Consider the following 27,380-nt stretch of genomic DNA (forward strand, 5'->3'; position numbering starts at 1 on the left):
TTTATACTGACGTCCATGACATTCAGGGCGTTTTCCACAGTTGCTATTATATCAGCTGTGTTTGTTGCAGCTTCAATCTCTTGCTGCTTCTTCTTCCAAATGTAACAATTCTTCTTAAGATGCCCAGGCTTTTTACAATGGTAGCAGGATCTTGTTTCCTTTTCATCATTGGATTTCTCTTTTCCAATCTTGGCTTTCTTCTGGAACCTTTTCTTGAACTGGCCCTTTTGTGCAGGCCTGATGTTGAGACTTTCACCTGCCTGATCCAGTGGCTTAGAGCTAGATCCTGATTTCTGGATCTCCTTCAGCTTCAATGCCGAGTACACTTCTTCATAGGTCACTTTTGAATTCCTGCCAAGAAGTATGGCATCCTTGAAATGTTCATAAGTTTTAGGAAGTGAATTCAACAGCATCAATGCTTTATCTTCATCTTTAATCTGCTCGTCTATTGCCTCCAGATCATCAACACACTTTCCAAACTCCTCAAGCTATTCCACGATCCCTCTTCCATCTGAAATCTTGAAAGCAAGCAGTTTCTGCTTCAAGTGAAGTCGATTTGACAGTGATTTTGTCATGTATATCGACTCCAATTTCGACCACACCGCAGCTGTTGTATCCTCTTTGGAAACTTCCCTCAAAACCCTATCACTTAGGTTGGGGATGAGGGTGCTATACGCCTTGAACTGCATGTCTTCTTTCTTGGCCAGATCCTTTTGATCTAGCTCCTCATCGGCTGAAACGGTTGCTTTCTCTTTCAAGATTCCCCATACACCCTGTTGCATCAGGATGGCTTTCATTTTTAGCTTCCACAGCCCAAAATCGTTCCCGCCATTGAACTTCTCTACTTCGAACTTAGTAGATGACATCTTCGATTTCTTGATGAAGATCTCCTCTGCGCGCTCCTTCCACAAGATCGATTCCCACAGACGGCGCCAATTTGTGCGTCTTAGCTCGGCAAGAATCACAAATCACACAACTGAACTTGATCTTAACCAAACGATAAAGAACAAGTTTGTAAATGAACAATCGACACAACAAGTTACGTGGTTCGGTTCAATCGAACCTACGTCCACGGGAGAAACTGAGATCTTGATATTGTTGAACGCGATAGGAAGAGTTTACAATGATCACTCACACGGTGGTAATCATACAAAGAAAATCTAGCTAAGAAACATGGGGCAATGCAGAAACACAACAGCAATTCAGCTCTCTCTTTCTTGGCTCTCTTGATTCTCTCTTCTCGGTTTCTTGGAGATGTTTACTCTCACTCATGAACCTCTCTTACTTCTTCGGGAATGGCAGCTCAGCTGTGTTTATATACCGAGCTTTGGCAGCTCCAACAAAACTCAACCAAAAAACCGCTCCCTGAAGCCTTCATTCTTCCAACCGTTTTAACTGCCATATTCAATTTGAAATCTCTTAATTTGTCATGCAAGTTCACAACTCATTAACAAATACGAAGGCAAGCTGGAAAATCTGGGGAACCAAGAATTATTCCTAACATGTTTTAGATAGGTCTAACTCATGTAATCGTACTAAATTCTAAATTAATTATATACACATTTAAGGATCATGTTTGTTTAATCGATGAATTATTCCTACAATTGAGGAATTATACTATTACTAGTTACTACTAGTCTACTAGAATAACCTCAATATCTCTCCTAGTCACAGCTCAACATCATGAACATGGTCTCATGACATCATACAATCAACATTACAAAATTTACAATTAAGATGATCTCATGACATCTTGCAATCAACATGATTTAACTTAATTTCTTAACACATATGTGTACATAATTGTGGTCTTCAACTAAATATATGACCCACCTCAGATCAAAAGACCTTTTCTGCTTACAAATCACCGCAGTAATTTATAGAGCAATATCCTTGGTAATTATCAAAAAAATGTGAGAATATAAATAGATGAGATAAAGCCCAAACCCAATATGTCCGAAATTGGGACTGAAAATGTACGAAAAAATGCAGAGAATATATTTATATATTAAAAAAAGAAAAAACAGATCGAAAATGTCGACACAATTGCACTGAATATATCTGATTGCTAAACGCAACATCCCCCATTCCCCTGTTTCATCCCTCTCCCCTGTCTTCTCTCTCTAAAGATGTCCACATTTTCTCTCGCTCTCTATATCTCTACATCCTCGCATCTCGGCGTCATATCTATAAATACCTTTATTCCTCCGCTTTTCAGGGAATTCGTTTGCGACTCGCTACATTTATCCCTGCTTTGTTGAATTACAAAGTTCCAATTTTTGGGGGAATTTCAGCTGCTGCTCATGTTGTTTCTCGAGGTACATTCATTCGCCGTTACAATCGAGGCATTGGATTTCTGTTTTGCTAGTTTCCAAAGCATTTGGTTTGGATGTTTGCTTGATTTTTAAATCGTGGTGCAGGATTTGTTGCCGGTTGTGTGGGGAGGTGGATTTGGAGAGATAATTCGGGTTTATTCTGGTAAATTTCAGCTGACCTTTTCCTTTTTCGGATTGACATTATGGAAAGATTGAATTTTTATTCTATTTATAATATATTATATTGTGAAATAGTAATGTTTTATGGCTTGTTTAAATGGTAAATTTTGATGTGAAAAAAGTGTCTAAAGTTATATGCTCTGTAACTGTGAGACTGTAGGTTTAGTTGAATGATTTGTTAATCAGTATTATAGCTTGAATTTTGTTTTTGTTTTTTTGTTTTTATCTCTGCTTTGTGCATTTTATTGTGATGTTACTTTGATCAATCCTTAAAAGGATTTTGACTTAATTATTGATTTTGCTATTCTGTTACCTGCATTCTCTGTTTTTATAGGATGCCTTCACCACCAACTAGTGAATCATTCTATATATTCTTGAGCATCTTCTTATAATTTCTTTGTTACACTAGAGCGAATTACAACTTGATTCCGCATCTGGTCGTGTGGTTTTATGTGGGTCGGATCTCGTAGACGAGAACTCCCTTTACTACTCCGGTTATTATCCCTTTTTGGTTTTCACCAGATACACCACTGGCTTTTTTATTCTCTGAGATTTAGGTTTTTCGCCTTTTTGCCTTGCCTTATTCGTTCTGTATCTGGCCACGGTGTTTTGTTCTTGAGTTCCATCGATCTTAGTGACTGACTACTGTCTTCTGTTTGTGTAAGCATGATCATTGAACTTATCTCGATGTTCCATTGTCACAAATGTGATTCTTGCATTTACTCTGAATCATTGTAGAACTAGAAAGACTAACACTGATCCCAAACGCTTTGGACCTTTTGGTGGTGAAGGATCATTCGTGCAGAGCATATCCCATTCCATGTCGACCCTTGCGTGTGACGCTCAAAGGGAAGCAGACGACGGATGCCGAGACGATGTGTACGCTCTCACCCTTAAGCTCATTGCAATTGCTGCAATCCTCTTTATGGGAGTCTGTGGTGTGGCCATTCCGTTAGTCGGGAAGAAGCGCCGGTTTCTGCGAACCGATTCCAACTTGTTCGTTGCTGCCAAAGCGTTTGCCGCTGGCGTCATCCTCGCCACGGGATTCGTCCACATGTTGCCTGACGCCACCGAGGCGTTGACCGACGCTTGCCTGCCCGAAATTCCGTGGTCGAAGTTCCCCTTCTCGGGATTCATCGCGATGATGGCCGCATTGGGGACGTTGCTAGCTGATTTTGTCGGGACGCAGTATTACGAGAGAAAGCAGAGCAAACAGGAGGAAGAAAGCCAAACCGCCAAGGCTGATTCATCGGAGGCCGGATCTGAGTCGGGGATAGTTCCGACCGAGACGAGGGGGAGTGGCCGGATGGTTTTCGGAGAAGAGGAAGGGGGCGCCATGCACATCGTCGGTATGCATGCCCACGCGGCGCATCACAGGCACAGTCACTCGCGAGAGCAAGGGTCGTGTAACGGGCATCGGGGTGCGGATCAACACGGTCACTTGCATTCTTTCGGCTTCGAAGATAATACTGCTCGCCACATTGTTGTTTCGCAGGCATGTTCATCTCTTCCACACTATTTAACATGATATATTTGTAATGGATTATCATTTAACATAAGTGGCAAATCAAATTTTGTAAAACAAGGTGTTTGTGTATGCAGGTTCTTGAACTCGGTATAGTTTCACACTCGGTGATCATCGGCCTATCGCTGGGGGTTTCACACAGTCCGTGTACGATTAGGCCTTTGATCGGGGCGCTATCGTTCCACCAGTTCTTCGAAGGCTTCGCTCTGGGAGGCTGCATCTCTAAGGCGAAGCTGAGGAGCCTCCAGTCAACCCTCATGGCGTGCTTTTTCGCAATAACCACCCCAATCGGGATAGGTATAGGGATCGGGATAGCTTCGTTCTACAATGCTAGCAGCCCGAGAGCTCTAGTAATCGAGGGCATCCTGGACTCGATCTCTGCTGGGATCCTCGTGTATATGGCTCTGGTCGATCTGATAGCAGCCGATTTCTTGAGCAAGCGAATGAGCTGCAACGCGAGGCTGCAGTTCGTATCGTATTTCCTCTTGTTCTTGGGTGCTGCCTTGATGTCTTTGTTAGCACTGTGGGCTTAGTTAGTTGATGTTTTGAAGTGAAAATTGTTGTAATTTACATCTTTAGTAATCTTTTAATTGTTAGGTCACACAAGCCAATTATTTTATCTTTGCTTTTCTTGGTAGCAAGCGATTTTCATATGCAACTCATATTATTTGGTTTAGGGGTTGAATTCTGTTATTCGGTTTAAATTTTGGCTTTAAAGTTAATCAAACCAAATTAATCCAAATTTTAAAATGGAACCATATAAAATTCGGAAATCGGAACTGAATTCATCTAACCGAAATAATAATTTCAGTTATTTCAGTTTTCACCAATTGTTTTAGTACTAAATAAAAGTAATAGTTATTTATCATAAGCCATCAAGTAATTATTTTTTTATTATACCAGCTTTTTTAGATAAAATAGTAATAAGATATAATCTAGAATGAAATATTAGGATTGAATTGTGGGATTGAATCATGAACCGAAAATATTACATATTTAATCTCGGAATATAATTTTGCAAACCGAATACCCCTATAACGTACTTATTAAATTACTACCTCCGTCCCTGAAAATTTGTCCTATTTTTTTCATTTTCGTCTGTCCTTCAAAATTTATCTCATTTCACTTTTTACCATTTTTGGTAGTGGACCAAATATTCCACTAACTCATTCATACTAACATTTTATTATAAAACTAATATATAAAAGTGGGACAAATTTTTAGGGACGGAGGTAGTATCAAACTTCATTCGGTTCAAATATAAAGACCAGTAATTAATAATATAGGCAAAACAATTTCCATTTTTTTTCGCAAAAAAACAAATAAAAATACTAAATTTTCCGTAAAATCAATACTCCTACTTGATACGTACTTATCTGTTAATAACAGATACTACTATCTTGCAACAAAATATCAATTTCAAGAAGCTTGGTCAATGCATTGAATCTTCGAATGTTATACATACTACCACGTAAATCTAAAAAGACGAGTGATATATTAAAACAACAACAACAACAACAACAATAATAATAATAATAATAATAATAATAATAATAATAATAATAATAATAATAATAATAATAATAATAATAATAATAATAATAATAATAATAATAATAATAAAAAAAAATTAATTATTATTAGTGGAATTAATTATTTCAGACGTCGTCTGATGTTGTAAATAATCAAATCTTAAAAATATATATTGATTACTTCAATTTATTATAATAGAATAAAAACTATAATAATGAATTTATTATAAAATATGTATTACAAGTCATTAAACATCTTATTACAATTTATTATAATATGGTACAAACAATAAAATTAATGAATTTCACAATTATAGGATTAAATACCTGGGATGGGATCATCTACTGTGTGAGAAAACACAGCAAATGGTGCTGTGTTCAAAACGCCAATTATATAGAATGAAACGCAGCATGTATATGTTAACCTTTTTCTATGTATTATTTTTTATTATAAAAAATCTTTTCATTTAAACACTTAAAGATTTGTAAATTTCAGTTGGATTCATAAATAAAATACATACAAACTGTAATTATCATGTCATATATGGAGCACTATTACACTCCATGTGGAGTATGTTTTATTTTTTTTAAAAAATGTTTTTATTTTTTGTTTAATATTATTATTATATTTTCTAAAATACTTTTATTTCAGTTATACTTTTTTATTTTTTGTTTAATACTACTATTTTATTTTCTAAAACACTTTATTTTATTTAGATTGTAGTTATGATATTATAAAACATTCCTAGAATAAAATAAAATAAAAATATTAAGAAAAAAAGAAAAATGGTAAATAAAATAAAAAAAATACTCCATTAAAGACAAATAGAACATACATATAATATATGATATGATCACTAGAGTTTGTAAGTATTTTATTCATGGATATAAATGAAATTTACAATGTTATTAAGTGGAGTACTTAAATGAAAAAGGAGTTTTATAAAAATTAATAAATCATATACAGGAAATAGGACGAAAAATAAATGCTGCATTTCATTCTATATATTTGGCGTTTTGAGCACAACACCAGTTGCTGTGTTTTCTCACACAGTAGAGGATCCCATTCCTTAAATACCTAGTATCTATAATATAATTCGCAGGCATTGAATTTGTAAATGAGTAGGTAATAAAATAGATAAAAATAAAAAAATAAAATAGAAAATAAATAAAACAAAGTAAAAGAAAAAAATAAGGTAGAAATAAAAAGTTAGTTAATTATTACTATATGTACAATGATTCAATTATAAAAGGGATAACTGCCTTAAAAGTCATGAACTTTGCCCGAATTCCGGTTTTTCCCACGAGCCATTTTTTAGCGTATAAAGTCACGAACTTTACCTTTTGTCTGGTATTTCCCAACCCGACCCGACCCTGTGATTTCCGGCAATTTAAAATCCTATGTGGCATGCCTGAATTCCGACGTGTCAGGCATCGGAAAAATTCAAAACGACGTCGTTTCTGATGGATAAAACGACGTCGTTTTATACATCATCATTCAAAATTAGGTTATATCGCCCAAATCAAACGCTATTCACTCCTCCTCTCTCGCTCGATTCATCCACCCCCAACCATTTTCCATTCTTGGATTCAAGTCGCGATTCATCCACCCCCATTGGAAGCGAAAATCCCGTAACAAGGTAAGACCATTGCTTCATTTTAGGGTTCAATTCGCGATTCATCCTACCAATTTTTCGTTAAAGATGCGAATGATTTCGTTGGGTTTAGGGGTCGATTTAGGTTTCCAATTTAGGTTTGCGATTTAGGGTTTAATTTCGAGTATGAGATTTTGTGGTGCCCGAATTGTGCAGTTGGCAACCTGCAATTTAGCGATTTCCTGTGTGCAATTGGCAATGGGTATTTAGGGTTCATGACTGTTAATATGAGTTTTGATTGTTCAAATGCAGGATGTCGAGTTCTTCCCAGCATTCGAGCAGAACGTGGCCGAGGTTTGAGGCAGTGGTCTGTGATCACGGTCTTGAAGCTGATGTGGTGACATCCAATACGGATGCCAATACCGGACGACGCTTCTATCGTTGCCAAGTCTGGAAGGAGGACGACTGTAAATTCTTTCGTTGGATTGATCCATCATTGTCACCGAATCAAGAGTATTTTTTCAAAAAATTGAAGCTTGATATGGACAACGTGCAAAGAGCATTGAGAGATAGGGTTGCTAAGCAGGATGCACTCGACGAGAGCGTCCGTTTGAAAACCGTTGAAGTTGAAGCACTCCAAGGTGTTGCCGCACAGTTGCAGCGTCAAAACCGGAACTTGAATGTTGTCATTTGCATGTTATGTATCGTCTTGTGGATCTTGTTGTAGCTTAGCTAACATAACTTCGGATCTTGTTGTAGCTTAGCTAACATAACTTCTATGTAATGATCTATGCATGTTGAACTCCAATGTAATACACTCCTAGTATGTTTTCCTCTATGAATGCATTGAGTTTTGAGTTCAAAAGCAGCATAGTGTGAGTTATAGTACTCTGCCTCATAGTATGTTTTTGGTGCAACACCACACATAGTTCAGACATATAGGTTTGGTTGAACACAACACACGGTTTAACACATACAATAGCATCCAATTCCAAAGTCTCATGCTCCCATACAAATTGATACAGTCATTGTTTGGTGTTCACAAAACACATTGCAAAATCACAGTTAAAACAAATTTGTCTTCCAAATACAGTCACTTGACACTTTCAAATACACAAAACATTGTCTTCAAACATTGTTGTTATTGCTTTGCTGCGTTGGGATTGAGCCACGTCCTCCAGTGCGCCCTCCACCACGGCCTCCCCTTCTTCCACCTCTCCCCGTAATTGCGGTGGTGCCACTTCCTTCAAGGGATGGTGTCTTGCGAGGCCTCCCCATCTTCGCCTATAAGTATAGCAGTTGCAATGTTAGTAGATAGTAGTAACATATGTTAGCAAAAATGTTGAAGTATAAACTGGAGTTGATTAACCTTTGGCTTCGGTTGCACTACAACTGGCTCATTCTTGCAAGTTCTGGAGTTGTGGCCTTCTTGTAAACACTTCTGGCATGTCATCACACAGATCTTCTTCATTCTGTTGGGTCTGGCAGGATCCTTCTCGAACAGATCTCTCCTTCTAACCTTCTTCGGTCTGCCGGGCATCTTCTTCACAGGAGGAGGCACAACCGGGTACCCCTCAGCCTGAGGCCAGAGCTTCTCTCCATTCAATGCTGGTAACCCATATCCATATGCCTTCATGTACTTCTCTCCAAGATAAGTCTTAAGGAAAGCCCCATCTAGACCAATCACAGGTATGCACCCCTCCTTGAAACCCTTTCTTAGACCACTGAACCCAATGTACAATGCCTTGAAAACAGAACCTACATCTACATGTAGTTCAAACCTCCCTTCTCTGTCAGACTTGCTCAACTCCAGAATATAGCTCCTTATTTTAGCATAATGAGCTTCCACGGTTCCCCTCAGCATCTCAATTGCCTTTCTCTTAGAGTGGTATAGCCTCCATTTGGTTGCATCAAATGCAAACCGTTGCATCAAGTCCCTACCCAACTCTTTGCAACTGAACTCTGGCCTAATTCTAAACACATGCAAGTATTTTCTGGCTATCCAATTGGAGGTCACAATCTTATTCCTCATAGCCCTAGGACATGTGTGTTCAGGTTCAAGGTTCTTTATCACTACAGATCCATTCATCTTCACTAAACTCCCGGAACAGAACCATTTGCAAGGACTCTTACAACCTGCCTCAAATTGCTTCCTACTTGCTCTCTTAAAATGAATCTCCCAACCATTTTCCACAGCATTGTCTGTCAAAGCATCCCTTGCTTGAAAACCATCAATAAAACTCATACCCAAACACAATTTCAAACTCTTATGATCACACCGTGGATCATACATCACCTTTGCATGCCTTTCTAACCTTTTCATCCCTTCATCCTGAGAATCAGTTGAGCTAGAGTATATGTCCCCTTCTTCAGAATTCTCATCCTCAGAAACATATTCACTTTCCTTCCCTCCACTCACTGTGCCATAAAATATGTCATCTGTAACAACAAACTCTTTCTCCTTGTTCTCTTTTACTTTCTTCCTTCCCTGAGTGTATTCCTCATCCTCGGATACCAACTCCTCAGCCTCCATGTCATCATCAGTTTCCTCATCTTCAGAAGATGGCATATAACTCCCATCATCCTCACTATCATCTCCCAGACCCACTCCCAGACTGTAATCAGTCTAATCCCCCACACTCTCCTCAGTTCTATCTCTCATCCCCACAGATTCACTTATAGTTCCCACATTATAACCCAAATCCTCAGCATCATTATCCTCACCTCCCACACCTTCACCCACACTCTTTCCCACCTCCTTAGCTGCTGCCTTCCTATTCCCCATTGAATCACCCATATTTCCAACCACTGACTTCTTGGAAGACTGGAACAAACTTTTCTTAACACTACTTTCAGCATTCTTCTCCACAACATCTTCGGTAGAAATAGACTTTAACTTGCCAGCCCTTGTAGTTGTTTCTTTTCTACTCCTTCTGGTAGGCATGCTCTTATTCACAGTCTCAACCTTACTCATTTTCACTGACTCAAACACTTCCACTATATTCATGGCAGCTTCCTCACCCACATTGTCTCCCCCACCCACTGATTTATCTTCATCAATGTTCTCAAGCCCACCCTTCCCACCTACAACATACACATCACAAATTTGTTGCCTAACTGTTGTCAGAAACTTCAACATTAACATCACATCTGCATCACCCTTTATGTTAAGAAACTCCATTCCCCATTTGCTCTTGAAGCATGGTCTATCCCAGCTATGAAACCCTAGTTTATTCAGTTCATCCACTAGGTCAAAGTACCCAAACCTATCTTGATCAAACCCACTGCCTTCCCACATTTCCCCACCTACGTATTTCTCGCAAAGCCTCCCATCAGGTATAAATTTACCCCCATGGTAAATCCGCAGCAGAAAGGGTTCACTGAAAGAATCAACACAACCAAACTTGAGGATACTCCAAACAATTTTGAAAAAATCAACACAACCAAACAATTTTATAGTTTTTATCCGGCCACATACTCCAAACAATGGTAAACACAAACTTACGGGTTCGGATTCGGCTTGTCTGGGAAGAAACCCGACCACATACTCCATGGCGTCGCCTCAACGTTCCTGGTCGATTGGTTCATCGTCGTCGCAGCAAACTCAATGTAGGTTACTTAGGTTTGAAAGCGGCGAAGAAAAGGTGAGTTGGGGTGGGGGGATATTAGGTTTAGATTTAAAATTATTAATTTTAAATTGTTTTTTGTGTTTTTATTTTTTAATTTTATTACCATATCAGCTTCCATGTCAGCTGCCACGATCCGCCAGGTCAATTAAACGCAACACGTCATCTCACTCGTTTGCCGGAAAACACACCATGGGAAATCAGCGACAAAAAGTAAAGTTCGTGACTTTATACGCAAAAAAATGGCTCGTGGGAAAAACCGGAATTCGGGCAAAGTTCATGACTTTTAAGGCAGTTATCCCATTATAAAAATCTTCTTGAAATAACAAAACGGTTCAATTATTAAAAAAAATGAAAAAAGTAATAAGTAATAATTTGCATAGTAGTAGCGATGATGTTTGTCATAGTATAAGTTTGGAAAAACCACACACGCGCGTATTAGCATACACTTTTAATTAATTAATCAACGTTTAGAGATTATTTATACCATATTTAAGCGAATTAAATTTGCAAAGCCATAGAATTTGTTAATTGCGTTTCCAGAAATTATCCATAAACACATTTATACACACATATATATACATACAAACAGAGAAGAGGGAAGAGGAAAAGAGAGAAGAGAGAGTTGGTTTGGAAATGGAGGAGGCCTTTGGAGGGAAGCAGTGAGTAAATATACTTATTCCCCATAGCTACAGTGTAGCTTGACGATGAACATTCATTGCTCTCTCACTCCTCCCCACTTCACCCACCGCTCCCCACTTCCACCCCTCCATAAACCCTAACCCCAATCCAATTCACCGCCTATAGATTATTCCGCCACTCATTTTTCATTTCTGTAAATTAGTTCATATTTTTACGGCGCGGCCATGCCGAAGATGAAGCACTTCCTGCGGAAGCTGCACATCGGCGATCACCAGAATCTGCCGCGCCAGCCGCCTCCCGTCCCCGACCAGCCACCTCAAACGGCGTCGTCGCAGCTGTCGGAGTCCTCATCTCCGTCTCCTTCGCCGTCTCCGCTGCCCGATTTTCCGCAGACGGCGTCCTCGTTGGAGAACGAGGCCGCGGGCACCAATTTCAATTACCTCGAAGAGGAGTTCCAAATGCAATTGGCGCTGGCAATCAGCGTTTCGGATCCAGGTCAAACCGGCGTTGACTCGGAAACGGCTCAAATCAACGCGGTTAAGCAGATTAGTCTAGGCCGCTCTCCTTCTCAAAGCCTAGCTGAATTTCTAGCCCTCCGATATTGGGTAAAAAAAATCGATCTTTTATCTTGTGCTTTTTTTGGGAGGGGGGGATGGGGATGTTTTAGGTGTTTCAGTTGTTACATGCATCGTTGATTAAGAGTGTAGTTAACATTTCTATTTACGTGCGAAGTTGATCCTTAACTGCTGTTTAATTTTGTCTAGAGATTTTAAAATTAAAACAAAATTCAGGCTAGTGAATTTGCTGTTTAGGTGAGTAGATTATATTTTTCTCATTGTTTGACGGTTATTGCTTCTACACTTCTACTTAATATCCGGAAACTAAGCAATGTATTCTACTTTAGCCATTGCATTTTGCTGGAATTTTGTTAGGATTAGTTGTTCTACTAAGTCATGTATTTTGCTCGAAAGGAATCTGCTTTACATCTCTTGATGTTGTTATTTGGTAATTTGCTTAGTGGTATTAAGTCCTGGCAAATTAGTAATGATGCAAATATCATGCTACTAGAGAGATTGTCTTCTACCTTTGCCACCGTCATCTATGGTACACCGTTTAATAAACGCTATATACATATGTTGGATAGTAGCTTGTCATAACACGTAATGATTTTAAACTTGCTTGCTAGTTTTTCTTTCTCATGTAGTCATGTATGGGGCAGACACATTTTCTTATGGAATGGAGAAGACATTTATACAATTGTCCCTAGTTACCTGCTAAACTTGCACCTGATCTAATTCAATTGTAATAATATGAATGAAAAATCAAGTTACTATATAACACACATCCTCTTAAGAATATTATGATTCTTGTGAACATTTTAGCTGATAAACCTACTAAAATAGCCATATACATTCGACGTTCACTTAGACTTGTGCAGGCGTGCAGTTAATGGTAAAATGGCAAAGACCTTTATGCTTTTGGGTTATGTCTATCTTCTGTCTTTTTCTTTTTCTTTTTCTTTTTCTTTTTCTTTTCCTTTTCCTTATCTGGTTTCATTTCATATTTTCTTGTCGAGTTGTTGGGGTCATATATTTATATAGTTGATAATGTTGATTAGAATCATCTCCACTTCATATACTAATCAAAGAACATCCCTTCCTAACAAAGGAAGGAAAACCTGTAAAAATGCATTATAGTCTTGAATTGTTTATCAGACTATTGATTACATACCCATCTTTCTTTAATGCAGAGCTGTAATGTTGTAAATTATGATGAGAAAGTAATAGATGGATTCTATGATGTTTGTGGAATTGATTCCAGTTCGATGGTCCAAACCAACATGCCATCCCTAGTAGATCTTGAAGCAATATCGGTGTTGAATACTGTTGGCCTGGAGGTGGTTTCAGTCAACCGTGGTGCTGATATGGAGCTTCGGAGACTTGAGGAAATAGTGCATTTTATGTCCATGGAGTATCTTGCTCTAAATACAAGCCAGAGTACAAGCTCTCTAGTTCAAAAAATTGCTGATCTTATTGTTGAAAGAATGGGAGGTCCTGTTAGTGATGTTGAAGAAATGTTTTGGAGATGGAGGGCACGGAGTCAGGAGTTAAGAGTCAACTTCAACACAGTTGTCCTTCCCCTTGGTTCTCTTGACATTGGCCATTCACGCCAAAGGGCCTTACTCTTTAAGGTCGTAAAGATTTTCTCTCCATTTAATGGAAAGGGTGCATCATGATATCATCAACATAAGGAGCTAAAATCTATAAGCTTCCTTGGGTGAAGTAGTAGTTTTGGCTATCTACTTCATATTAGTATAGTGACTACTTCATACTAATATATGTGAACCACTGATTCTTGATTCTTATTTGTCAACAAATTGGAATCTTACAATACTTGAACTACAATTCTGATAACAGGTTATGTTTTTAGGTACTTGCTGATAGGGTTAACATTCCATGTAAGCTAGTCAAAGGGAGTTATCATACTGGCACTGATGAAGGAGCTGTAAACTTGATAAAATTGGACAATGGAAGGTAACAGCTGGACTAATGCTAGTTTGCAAAAAATAATTCTATGTAGTTGCTCTGTTTCATCATAGAGGTCTTGCCATTATTGTAAGAATCCAGAAGCGTAAAATATTTTTGAGCCTAGTGAAAGTAATAACGTGCTTGTTGCTAGGTTTGCATATTCTCTTTGCGCTCTATTTCATCATTAATGTCCTGCCATAATGCATAAACCCATTAACGAAGAAAATTTGTCTTCAAGTTCGAATTGTTAGTTCATAGATTGACTTTTTGAATGAGTTAATCTTCATTTTTATCCTGGTCAAAAAGTGTTGCGTATACTGTTGTGTAAGTGTAATAGCACATAATGCATTCCTGGAATGGGTGCAGTGAATATATTATTGATCTGATGGGTGCTCCTGGGGCTCTCATTCCTGCTGAAGCACCCAGTAGGCGTCTTCAAAATTTTGGGTTTGATATCACAACAGTTGGCAAGGGTTCATTTTCAGCACCTGACCAAGGAACCAGAGCTGAAGCGTCCTATGTAGATGAAACTGCCAAAACTGGAAGTTCAAGTTTTTACTCATCTCAGGTTGCTACTGTATCAAATAGAAACGGTGGAAGATTCGCTGGAAAAATCCAGTCAGACATGTTGGATATTTATCTACCTTCAAGTGAAATATGTGAAATGCCATTGGGTGCTGGCAAGAAAACAAATGTGGTAGAGTTGCGAGTTGAAGATGTTCCCAGGTACTTATTATTGCTGCTAGCAAACTGATTTATTTTTAGAACTTGGTACTGTGTTGTTATTACTCACATCAGGATAAAACTACCGATGGTCTTAGAGAGTGAAACTTGGTGCAAAGAAAGAATACTGTGGAGAGTGAGTTTGATTGGGTGTAAAATGATATTCTTGTTGTGCTGACAAGTTTTACATAACGGCAGGAAAGATGCAACTGAACAATTGCATGTGCCTCTGCATTCAGCTGGATACAGACCATCTTCTGATACCCAACACGAACGGAGAGTAACTTTCAAAGACAGAAAGGATGAAGACATCCCAAATGATGGTGCTGCGATTGCTACTGAACTTATCGATTCTTCTGGAAATGGAGAGGCTATACACATAGCCTACACTGATCAGTCTACTGCTAACAAAATTCAAGATATGCAAATTGATTCGGCAATAAATGGAGTAGCCGAAATGTTATGGGAGGATCTTCAGATTGGTGAACGCATTGGTATAGGTAAGAGTTGTGTTATTACTGATTTTATCCTTCTTTAAGGGTTGTGGATTTTCTGTGAATATATGTGGCTGAGTCCATGTACTTCTGTAATATTATATGGAAAATCTAGATCCACACTTTCTATGCCACCCATACCGGGTCATTTTTTGGAATTCCTCAATCCCTATTTACTGATTCCCCAGTTTTGCTAAATTTTGTATATTTGTATACTGAACGCCTGCTTATCCTGCAGGATCTTATGGTGAGGTCTACCGAGCAGAATGGAATGGCACGGTGAGTTTTTACTTTCCTTTGTTTTTATGAGAATGGGTTTAACTTTCCTTGAATATGCATTTTATGGCAAATGGGTATTCTGAAGTTAAAAAGTATGCACATAATTCTGGTACAAGTCTGGTACATTTGGATTTGTTCTCAACATTCAGAATGTATATTTTAGCCAGGTGTCAGGCCACATAATACTCACTGAGTTCCTTCTGGATTTAGACCAGTTTGCTGGTATGAGCATGTAGGGATACGTATCTTCGTTGTGTTTGTCTTTTAATATGGATGGCTACTGTCTATGAATTTTTTTATTTATACTGATTGTAACACATCGATTGTTATTAACTTACAGGAAGTTGCATTGAAGAGGTTTATGAAACAAGATATATCAGGCGATGCACTAGCACAGTTTAGATGTGAGGTAAGCGAGATTTTTCAAGCATGCATCTCATGCATGACATTTTACATTCTTGAAAGAAACTTTTCAATTATTTATTGAGCTTGTATTTGCTTGTTGTTTGATTTAGATTGAGATTATGTTGAGGTTGCGACATCCAAACATTGTTCTTTTCATGGGAGCTGTGTTACGGCCCCCAAATATGTCTATATTGATGGAATTTCTCCCAAGGTTAATATCTCGCTAGCTAATGGAAATACCTTTGTGATATCTTCCGTCTTATTCTAACCTTCTAAAAATGAAGCTCATCTAATAACTTGTTCTCTTCCTGGCTATTTGCAGAGGTAGCTTGTATAAGCTGCTGCACCGTCCAAATATCCAAATCGATGAAAAAAGACGAATAAGGATGGCCATGGATGTGGTATTGTGTTTAGGTGTTCCATTCCAGTTTGTTTCTCCTGTAAAGTTTCTTCGACTCTCTGTTAATATTTTGTTATCTGCAGGCCAAGGGAATGAATTATTTACACACTAGCCATCCAATTATCGTGCATCGAGATCTCAAGACTCCAAACCTTCTTGTTGATAAAAATTGGGTCGTTAAGGTGCGGTCGTTGTGTATTACTACAACCCTATCAATTATAAACAATAGAGTTGCTTTTCATATCCATGCTAATATCTAATAATCCAATACTTTTTAGGTTTGTGACTTTGGGATGTCGCGCCTGCAGCACAACACTTTTCTATCTTCTAAATCGACTGCTGGAACGGTAATGCCCACTGACCCATTTGTTGCAAGGGTGAAAACAAAGAACATAGAGAAGCTAGAAAGATATTATAAAATATTCACTCGCGATTTAATCTTATGTGTAGGCTGAGTGGATGGCACCAGAAGTTCTAAGGAATGAACCATCTAACGAGAAGTGAGTTCATGATCTATCGGCCTAGTCTTGAAAAGTAGGATTTTCACCTTGCTAATAGGTTCAGTTTTTCCTTATTTGCAGATCTGATGTATATAGTTTTGGGGTCATTTTATGGAGCTGGCAACTCTCCGGGTGCCATGGACAGAAATGAACTCGATGCAAGTTGTTGGAGCCGTTGGATTCAAGACAGACACCTTGACATCCCGCCCATGGTTGATCCAGTGGTTGCAGATATAATACGCGATTGCTGGATTAGGTAAAGTTTCTCACACTATTCTTGACTCTCATGTTTGTGTGGGGACAACCGCTGAATCTGAGATAAAATTCTAACCAAACACTAAGAAGTGAGTTTTAAAATTCGGCAACATTGTTTCTGTAGAACCCACAGGGACGCCCTTCGTTTGCACAGATTATTGCTCGACTCAAACGTGTGCGTCGCCTTAGAGTGCAGAAAACAACTGAGAGTAGTGAAACCCATCTCTGATGTAACAATAGCTCAGTACTCGTTCGAAGAACCAGCCAGAGCAGGAGTGGGTTTTTAGAAATCTTCAAATGTACAGCTGCTAAGGAACATAATTGGATCGGGTAGGCAGTGGTTCATTGGCGAAGCTTGATGCAACCGGGAACGAAACTCGCCTGGACTTAAAACAAGTCTCTCATAAGTGCAGCTGGGGGAAAACATTAAATTCTTGAGAAAATGGAGAAAAAGCTCAGAAGGTATTAGGGTTCACCAATGTAGGTGAGTATATTTGTAATAAATCTTATTTAGACTGAGAGAGAGGGGTGGATTAGGGGTATCTGTTGAGACCATAAAAAAGTAACTGTAAAAAAGGGTCTCTGTAGGTTTTGTACCCAAAAAAAAAACTAGTAAAAGGTAGAAAAAATGATAAACGTAGATCGCTATTTTTGTTGTATTTGTGAAGGCAAAATTATATTAAAAAAAAGGGAAAAAGGTTATGATTCATGAATTGATTCTCACTACAACACTATGAGAAGAGTGGATCATGTAAAATTCTTACCTGATCAATTATTTGTTGCAAGACTTGCATTTCAGATTCAACAAATAATTCGTTAACTTTAGCCTGTGTATTATAATATCATGATTCTAAAAAATATGATCTCATTTCATGACATGCATCGCATGCAATTCTTACAATCTATTTTCTCTTCCACACTTGAACATTATATGTGGAAGCATGATAATTGAGAAAATAAAGACCGAATTTTGATATATTAAAGACCCCTCATAAATTCTAAAGTTTTTACACTGCAGTATATCTATGGACGATAGAGTAGTAATTTAAGGTTTTGGCCTTTATAATTAAAGTTTTTTGACTTTATAATTAAAGTATTAGGGGCATTCACAGTGTAGGCACATCTGATTTTGCGTTTCTTTTTTATTATTTAATTTTTATTTAAATTTAATGATCTGCTTTTTGTGATTTGTCAAATTTTTAATTTGTTTATATATTTTTTTGTTGTTTCTCTCCAGTTCTCTATTATTCACCCATCTCTCATTTCTCTCTATTGTCCATAGAATCTGGGGAATTTATTTGATTTACTAGTCTTTTGTTGTGAATATCATTACTTGTTTTTATAATCATATTTTTTTCACCAACTTTTCGTTACATTTTGTGCCAGATGCAATTTGGACTCTTGATATGAAATAGAGGGTATACAATAATATGATGCTACTTCCTCCGTTCCTGAAAATTTGTCACACTTCTTTTCTATACTTGTTTTGTAAAAATAATACTCTCTTCGTCCCCAAAGAATATACACTTTGGGTTCGACACGGGTTTTAATGCAAAATTGGTAAAGTAAGAGAGAGGTAGAGAGAAAAAGTAAATAAGGTATTGTTAGTGGAGGATGATTCTCACCTCATTAGAGAGAAAAGGGTTTCCAAAATTAGAAAATGCATATTCTTGTGGGACGGACTAAAAAGGAAAGAATGCATATTCTTGTGGGACGGAGGGAATAATAAATAGTTAAAGTGGAGGGAGGGTGAAGTATAAGAGAGAATAATGTAGATAAAAGTCTTAACTAAAATATTCTCTCTCTTACCTTTCATTCTCTCCACTCTAACTATTTATTATTATTTTTACAAAACGAGTGCATACTCTGGTTAATTCCTCTGTGTCATTTAATATGAGTGGATACGAGTAGCATGAGATAAAAAGAATACACTTATTTTAAATTGTTTGACCTAAATAAATTTCTCTACTATATAAATATGAAGAGTGTATTGTATAATACACATACTAAACTCGAAAAAATATTAAAGACCATCATTCGGCATCGTGCGTGGATTGAAATAGTTATCTTACTTAAAAAAATTGGCGTTGTTCATTACCAAACGGTCAAACCCACCATTTAATTAAAAGTGAACTACGCAAATGGTCCCTGAACTATGCGTTTTGAACGTAAATGGTACATAAACTTTAAAAATATCATTGATAGTCCATAAACTAAGGTGTGATCACATACTCCAAATCCAATACTATTATTCAATGCTCGTTCCTACTAGTTACTCCCTCTGTCCCAGACTAAGCGAGACGTTTCTATTTTGACACAAGAATTTAGGTATTGGTGTTTAGTGAATTAAATTATTAATAGTAAAGTATGAGAGACTAAAGTAAGAAAGAGAGAAAAAAGTAAGAAAGAGGAAGAGATAATAAAATAAGAGAGATGATAAAGTGGGAGAGATAAGGGGATAAGGTAGGAGAGAGGAGTGGGTTGATTGTTGTCAAAAAAGGAAACGTCTAACTTAAGTTGGAATGTACCAAAAAGGAAAACGTCTCACTTAGGCTCGGATGGAGGGAGTATTTGATAGGAATTTTGACTTTTATCTTGTCTCACGAGTGAGCTGATAATCTTCATAGTACTCCCTCCGTCCCAAGCTACTCGCACTTATTTCCTTTTTGGGTGTCCCAAGTTACTTGCACTCTTTCCATTTTTAGTAAAAATTTTCACCTACAGCCGTCATTTTTGACTTTCCTATACACTCATTCCTTAATATCCGTGCCGAAAAGGAAAGGGGCGAGTAGCCCGGGACGGAGGGAGTATATTTTACTACTATGATTTATTGTTATAGTAGTAGTACTTGTTATGAACTAATGATTTGATTTGTTTTCCATAGAGGTTAGGAATTTGATTTGTTTTCCTAAATATTATGTATCCCCACATATTAAATATTTACTCTCTTCATATTAAAAAAATAGAAATATTTAAAATGACACGGATTTTAATGCATAATTGATAAAATAAGTGGGAAAAATTGGTGAAGAAGAGAGAGGAGAAAAAAGAGTAAATAGAGATGAAGAGAAAAAACAGTGAAAATAGAGTTGGTATCTTAAAATAGAAAGATTCTAAAGTTTTCATTTTTAAGGAACGATCCAAAATAGAAATAGTTGTTATTTTAAAAAAAAGAAAGTAATAAATAAAAAAAACATAGCGCATCCAAAAAACATCCCTTGTTTATCGTGTTGATTACTACTACTAATTATCTATTCATTCACTAATCACTTAACTACGAAATTACATTACACAAATAAAAAAAATAACAATTTCCCCCAATTGTCTCTCAACTGCGCCTGAGCTGCACAGTTGCGGATAACGACAAGCAAACTAACCGACACTTCTCTGACGTGCGCCGGGGCCTGCTTCGCCTGCGCCGCCGGCGGTGCTGCTTCTGCCTCAAGATGAGTAGATCGCTAGCCGCCGCTGTCTTACTGGCAGTGGTACTCGCCGCCGCCGCGGTGTCTGAGGATTCCAAGCTGGCCGCGGAGGGAGACGTCGCCGCTGCCACCTTCTCCAATGCCACCATTACTGGGAATAAGACCAGTCCGAAGGAGGACACGTTTGCTGATATGATCGACCGTGCGCTCCAGAAGGAATTCACGGAGAATGAGGATCATAATGAAGGTTTTATTGGATCACATTTACTTAGCTTTGTTTCAATTCGCTCCGATTTTGTTTTTGGTGATACCTGTTTCGTTAGGGTTAACATTCGGCACATAGCATAGGCACTCTTTATACTTTGCTAAGTAAATTTTGGAATCTAGAGGTTTTTTATGAGCTTTATTGATTCCTTATGTGATGTTTAAACTGTTTTTTTGTTTTCATTATTTGGGGAAAGGTTGAAGTTCGTCTATTGCTGCAGCTATTACTGGTTTGTACTAGTATCTATTTATTGATCCAGCAGGAGTCTGTTGAGCTAAAGTTATTGTTTATGTTTTACCATCTTAATCAATTTTTTTAAACTAGCGATCATTTTGCTTGTTATTTTGATGTACTTTGGAAACAGCTCACTGCTTTTTGTAAGTTTCTTGTGATTAATGTGGTGGCGGATTCTTAGTTAATACTGTCTGAAATTGAACTTGTGGCAGAAAACGATGCTGGTAGCTTCAACAACACTGTGGCTGAGCAACAGGTTTGTACCTTGCAATTCCACCTCTTAGAATAGTACTTTTATCTAATTTTTGGGTAACGTCAGTAACTCAGTAAGGAGAGGTATGAATAAATTGCATATGAATAATGTCCCTTGACTTGGAGGTTCAAGTGGATTTTGCAACATGTTTGGAAATTATTGAATGGTTGACTGGAAACTCAATAACAAGTGCAACAGCAGTAGAATTTCACAATAAGCGGGAAAAAGTTGCTAATTTGTCTCAATATGGTATGAAAGCTTAAGATATTTCTCTTCGACAATAGCTTCAAGCATTCCTGGATGTATTCTTTGTGAGCTGGACAACTTTGCCTTTTTGTTGTCCAGAAACAGAAATGACTTAATGGTGTCTGAATTTGGCATCAAGCTCTGATCATGATATATACATTATATTTCTGGGGATTAAATCGTTTAACTAGTCAGATGGGAGGTATACGCATCAGGATCTATGATGCGTGATAAGTTTAGGGATTATGTAGCTGGGAGGCCCTTTGCTTAACCTTGTGCTAATGTCATTGTATTCCACAGTTAAATATTTTCTTGAACACAGTTCCTTTGTATGCTTGTTAGTTTAACATACATATGATAGACCAGAGGATATGGAACGCTAATCAGTGTTGTCAAAATGTCGTTCGGGTCGCCCGGGTCGCCTGGGTCGAGACCATCACCGCCCCAACATGGGTGGGTTGATCGAGATACAGGGTCGCCGCTGGGTCGCCTGGGTCGAGTGGGTCGCCTGGGTCGAGTGGGTCGCCTGGGTCGAGTGAGTCGCTGGGTCGCCCTAAACACATGTTATCTCTGATTTTCTCAAATCTCTCCCATGTTTTCTGTCTCTCTCAATCACAATTCTCTATATATATGCATGCACCACATCAAACTTTTCAAACCTACTTTCTACACTTTAGAATTCGGCTTTTTCACTCCTAAACAAATAAACAATTCAAAGATCTTTTGCTGCCACCCTTCATATATTCAAAGATCTCTCCCGTGTTATGACTTATGAATTGTTTTGATATTTTGATCATTTCTATTTTCCATTTTATCTCTATTCACATGAATTGCGTCTACATTTATATTATTTGATGTATTATAAACATTAGAGCAATATATTTATTTATTTAATATTAAAAGGCAAAAAATTAACCTAGCTTTGCGGGTCTCTCGACCCCGTCGACTCGTCGACCTGCGACCCGAATTTTCACCTCATCGACCCGGTGCGCCCCGCGACCCTAACAACACTGATGCTAATAAATACTCACTAGCTTTGGTTGAACATATCTGTAACCAAACTCTGGTTGCATTAGTTTTTTAAATAGACAATCACAATGAGTGAACAGTAACATGGTTTCAATTGCAAAACATGCTGCCTTACTTGCTTTATTTCTGGCTTACTTTATCACATTATCAGGCTGTTTTGGAAACAGTAGCTAGAGTGAAGCCAAAGAAAAATGAAACAAAAGAAGAAAAGTAGGTATCTGTACCATTCTTGCACTAACTTTTTCCACATGCATAATATGTTTGTTTTACTTATATTGAATTATCCTCTTGTAATTATAGATCCTTTAAATTTAATAAAGTTTTCAACCTGGATAATGACAATGGAGCTGAAGAGACCCCAACATTAATCGATAGAAAGGTAAAACAATGTTATTACACTTTTTAGTTACATAGTGACATTAATTTCTGAATGTTTCTCTAGTAGCATTGTTATCTCTAAGAGTCTGAAAAAAGGTACAGTTAACTATTAAAGAGACAAATCAGAAAGTTAAGTAAATCAGTAACAATCTTACCATTGTCAGTGGGTAAATATACAGTTTTTTGTTTATATTCAGGATAATGTATTTATCATATCAAATTTCAAATCCAAATACCCTGTGCTGCAGTTAGACTTGAGGTACAGTAACAAGAATGATAAGTTTTTACAATCTCGTGTCTCGTCCTTTTGGGATCTAGACCATCTAATGTGATGATCTTGCAGGCTCATATCAGACCTAGTTGTCGTCTTGTCTCTGCAACTTGTGGTGAATTGCTTTTGCTTGTGCCGGACAACCGGTCTGATCTCGGAACTTGGCTTGTCTTGCTATGCTCACTCTGTTCAACTATATTTCCTAATTCTGTGAACACTTTGCAGGTGCTTACTGGATACTTATTAGCAGGATCACTTGTTGACCTGGAGGTCTGAATATTATCAGTGAAATGGTGCAAGTATGTGACTATACTAATCAACTCTTGACCTTTAAATGTGCCACTTTGCATCTTAGATTCTTAGCAGGCTAAATTTTCCTTTTGAAGTAGTAGTGGTATTTATGGTTCACGCATAAATGAGTTTCGTCATGAACTGCTCTTATTCTGTCATTCATAATGAGTTTATCCAGGTTGAAACAGTGGCTCAGTTTTGGTGTAATTTTCCTTCTGTTTGCCCTTGGCTGGAGTTCTCCACAACAAAGGTTAGCTGCTGTTATAGTTGCTTTAAAACGACACAGTACTGGTTTTTCCGTTTGTATTTAGACTGAAGCAATTAGCTGTTTACAGCTACGAGTTGTTCGTGCAGTTGCTATTCTTGGAGGGTTACTTCAAATTCTCTTTTTCATGTGCCTATGTGGAATTATAGCCTCGGTATGTTCATCAGATGGGTTTTAGGTGTTGATATATTATTGCTTGCCAAAAGTTTATAAAGTTTATAAAGTTTATTGATTAAGTTGATTATTGACCATCAAATGCGCAAGCTCTGTAATAAGGCTCCTCTAACAATTGTGTCAAGTCAAGTATATGCTATTTTCTCATTGTCCAGTGGTGGCAAGAGAAATTGCAGATCTTATCTCCATAAACACTGCTTTATACTCTGAAACTGCTAGACAAGCCTATCTTGTTGAAAAGTGAAAGTAGTTTTTTTTATATTGTTGTCTATTTTAAGTTTGGGAAGTGACAGCAAGTCAGCAATAGATTTGAAGTTAACGTAAGCTGCAAGAACAGAAACCTGCTGATGAGCGTCTTATTTTATTTTTTTCCACTAAGGTTATTCTGGTCTAACTTGAAAATAAACATCAGTAGGCATTGAATGGAAAATGGTCATTTTCACTTTTTCCTTCACTATTTTGGCTCATACTTTATCAATTGCACATTAAAATTCGCCTTTGTTCATAAATCAGTAAATGTGACCATTTTTGCGTGAAAAGAGGAGGTGGTGCTAGAAGGTGTTGATGTGCATTCTGGCCCTAATAGACTAACATCAACCATAATTACTGTGACCACATGTTCTTGTGCATCACCAAAGAATGTCATAAAAGATATATTAGGGGGGGGAAAGGGGGAGTTGGGGGTGGGGGTGTGGGGGGTAGATTTTACTAACCAAAATTATTCCTCACTTAAAATTTTTAACACCAATTCTTTTTATCAGTACATGTCACGTGTGTAATATGAATAACGTCGTGTTGTTAGGTTCTGGATCCCGGATGTGGCCACCATGATAAACAAGGCCGCCCCGGATTTCTGCTCCGTGTACGTGATTTCAAGGGGCAAGGCTCAATCAATCCGGCCAGCAGCACGACACACGGACAGCTCGACTAGGGCCCCATCTCCAGTGTCATCTACTAGGTATCCATCCTTCTTGCAGAAATCAGCTTGATCTTAAAACATAAGAACATTGTAATAAAAAAAACACTAGCAAATCCAACAACAGGGGATCCTCTGTGTGGGGGGGGGAAGGAGGAGTAGCGACGAGCATTCCGAAAATGGTAGTAGGCGATTAAGGAACGATGGTGGTGAGTCGAGAAGGAGGCCGAGAAACACGGAAAGTTCGGTAATACACATGAAGATTCAGTTAGAGATCATGGCATGGATATCACAAGAGTGCAATTGTCAAACACAAGCAGTGTGGGATCAGAACAATTTGATCATCTTGCATCAAATTCTTCATCTCCAGTTAAGTACAAAATTTATTAAATTTAATTAAATTTCATAATATAGGTCTTACTGTAGTTTGTTTAGTGCAGACTGCAATTGATAGGCTCAAGCAAGAGGTAAATCAAACAATGTCTATGTATAATGAAGCTTGCAAAGAAGCAATCTCAGCTCAAAAGATGGTAAATTAATACCTAAAATTTTCTAGTATAATGTGACATAGTTGCAAGTTAATTTTCTTTAATTCGTCTACTAAATTTATAGGTGAATGAGCTTCAGCAGCAGAAGCACGGGGAGATAGACCGATTTGGCCAAGCCCGGCAAGCTGAAGAGGCGGCCCTAGCGCTCGTGGAGATGGAAAAGGTGAAATGCAGAGCTGCGATTGAAGCCGCAGAGAAGGCGCAAAAGATAGCCGAGAAGGAGACACAGAGGAGAAGGTACGCGGAGCAGAGGGCAAAGAAGGAGGCGGAGGAAAAGAAACGTGCATTGAACGCGCTGTCAAACAATGATGACCGCTATAGAAGATACGTGATTGAAGAGATCGAAGAGGCCACTAACAAATTCTCAGGATCTAGGAAGATCGGAGAAGGAGGGTACGGCCCCGTTTACAAGGGAAGCTAGACTACACACCTGTTGCCATCAAAGTCCTACGCCCCGATGCTACTCAGGGCAAAAAACAGTTCCAACAAGAGGTAGCATTTTTTAAAACTGTCATCAAACTATCATTGAACTGAACTGTGCTTCATCGTCTATTCTGGTTACACTGATGCAGGTCGAAGTACTGACCTGCATGAGGCATCCGAACATGGTCCTGCTCATGGGCGCATGCCCTGAGTACGGATGCCTTGTGTATGAGTACATGGACAACGGAAGCCTTGAGGACCGTCTACTCAGAAAGGGCAGACACCCCCTCTATCCCATGGGGGGTCCGGTTCAAGATCGCCTCTGAGATAGCCACTGTCTGCTTTTCCTTCACCAGGCCAAGCCCGAGCCATTGGTCCACCGTGACCTAAGCCAGGAAACATCTTGCTGAAGACCATCATTACACGTGCAAAATCAGCGACGTAGGGCTGGCCCGACTGGTCCCTACCCACAGTCGCAGATAGCGTGGACTCAGTATCACATGACATCGGCTGCAGGTACATTTTGCTACATCGACCCGGAATACCAGCAGGACCGGAAAGGCGGGGACAAAATCAGATATTTACTCACTCGGGGTGATACTACTACAAAATCATCACTGCCAAGCCACCTATGGGCCTCACTCACCACGTCGAACGAGCCATTGAACAGGGCACGTTTGGCAGTCTGCTCGATCCAACCGTGCCTGATTGGCCGGTCGAGGAGGCTCAGTGTCTTGCAAAAGCTAGCCTGAGATGCACTGAGCTGAGGAAAAAAGATAGACCTGATCTGGGAAAGGAGATATTGCCTGAGCTCAATAGGTTGAAACAACTTGGACAACAACATAACTAATTCAGAATTAAAGAGATATCAACATTATTTTTTGCCAGTTTGATATAGGAATCTTGAACTTCAAAATGAAACTAAACGCACACAAACTTTTATTCTTAAAATTTGCCTAATGTACTACCATTTTCTTTGTTGTTTCCTTTTCTTTTCATATTGCACTCATAAGTAATTTTTGAATTTTGGGATATCTATAAAACTTGACAAAATTTGCATTGGAATATCAATATTCCCAAAGTTTAGAAAAAGACGAGCATATGCAAAGAAAGATAGTATAAGGTGAAGAAAAACTATGGTTGAATAGGTGCCCACAAATCTAGATTACGCCAAAACAAAAAGATTACAATAGAAAAGATTGGATAGCATATTCTGGATATTGCCAAACTAATTAATAATGACATTATAAAGTTATCTAAATACATTTATAGTAAAAAAAAAGGTTTGGCTGGTCACACTCTGTGCCTAGTACACATCGAATAGCACATGAATATTCTCTTGTCATTAATTAATAGGGTAAATGGTTGATTTTGTCTCATCATTTAGGACATTAGTCGAAAATGTCAACATCTTTAGGTAATTCTCATTTTGTATCAATCGTTTTATTGTTGACATTAAAAATATCATGATTTTTTTGGTTATTGAAGTATCGATGTGACGTGCAAAATTACACTTCGATTGAATAATCGATATATACCTTTGGGTAATCAACATGTAATTTGGATTATTGATGCATAAGATCGCATATCACGTCGATATTGGATCTCCATATTTTTTAGGACATTTTAACATAAATAAAATGATAGATACTTAGAGTGTCCACAA

The 27,380-nt window shown here is 38.1% G+C and overlaps 2 protein-coding genes and 2 pseudogenes across 3 annotated transcripts; all 4 read left to right on the top strand.

Moving 5' to 3' along the window:
- The first annotated feature begins 2,289 nt into the window (after positions 1 to 2,289).
- On the top strand, positions 2,290 to 4,623 carry LOC121780668 (zinc transporter 4, chloroplastic-like). Of its 2 annotated transcripts, XM_042178285.1 has the most exons (4): positions 2,290 to 2,318; positions 2,421 to 2,478; positions 3,287 to 3,990; positions 4,098 to 4,623. In XM_042178285.1, exons 1-4 carry the CDS (start codon positions 2,304 to 2,306, stop codon positions 4,551 to 4,553), a joined length of 1,233 nt encoding a protein of 410 aa, XP_042034219.1. In that variant the 5' UTR covers positions 2,290 to 2,303; the 3' UTR covers positions 4,554 to 4,623. The 2 variants fall into 2 exon arrangements, with proteins under 2 accessions (XP_042034219.1, XP_042034220.1); XM_042178286.1 differs by lacking the exon at positions 2,290 to 2,318 and having other exon boundaries at positions 3,234 to 3,990.
- Positions 4,624 to 11,384: 6,761 nt separating this feature from the next.
- Positions 11,385 to 17,019, top strand: LOC121782842 (annotated as a pseudogene).
- Positions 17,020 to 20,279: 3,260 nt separating this feature from the next.
- Positions 20,280 to 23,373, top strand: LOC121781622 (K(+) efflux antiporter 6-like). The gene is made up of 7 exons (XM_042179346.1): positions 20,280 to 20,668; positions 21,133 to 21,176; positions 22,600 to 22,658; positions 22,749 to 22,827; positions 23,024 to 23,085; positions 23,170 to 23,212; positions 23,323 to 23,373. Exons 1-7 carry the CDS (start codon positions 20,446 to 20,448, stop codon positions 23,371 to 23,373), a joined length of 561 nt encoding a protein of 186 aa, XP_042035280.1. The 5' UTR covers positions 20,280 to 20,445.
- Positions 23,374 to 24,989: 1,616 nt separating this feature from the next.
- On the top strand, positions 24,990 to 26,687 carry LOC121781135 (annotated as a pseudogene).
- Positions 26,688 to 27,380: the final 693 nt, after the last annotated feature.

This window comes from Salvia splendens, chromosome 20, assembly GCF_004379255.2.
Source record: "Salvia splendens isolate huo1 chromosome 20, SspV2, whole genome shotgun sequence".
NCBI lineage: Eukaryota > Viridiplantae > Streptophyta > Magnoliopsida > Lamiales > Lamiaceae > Salvia > Salvia splendens.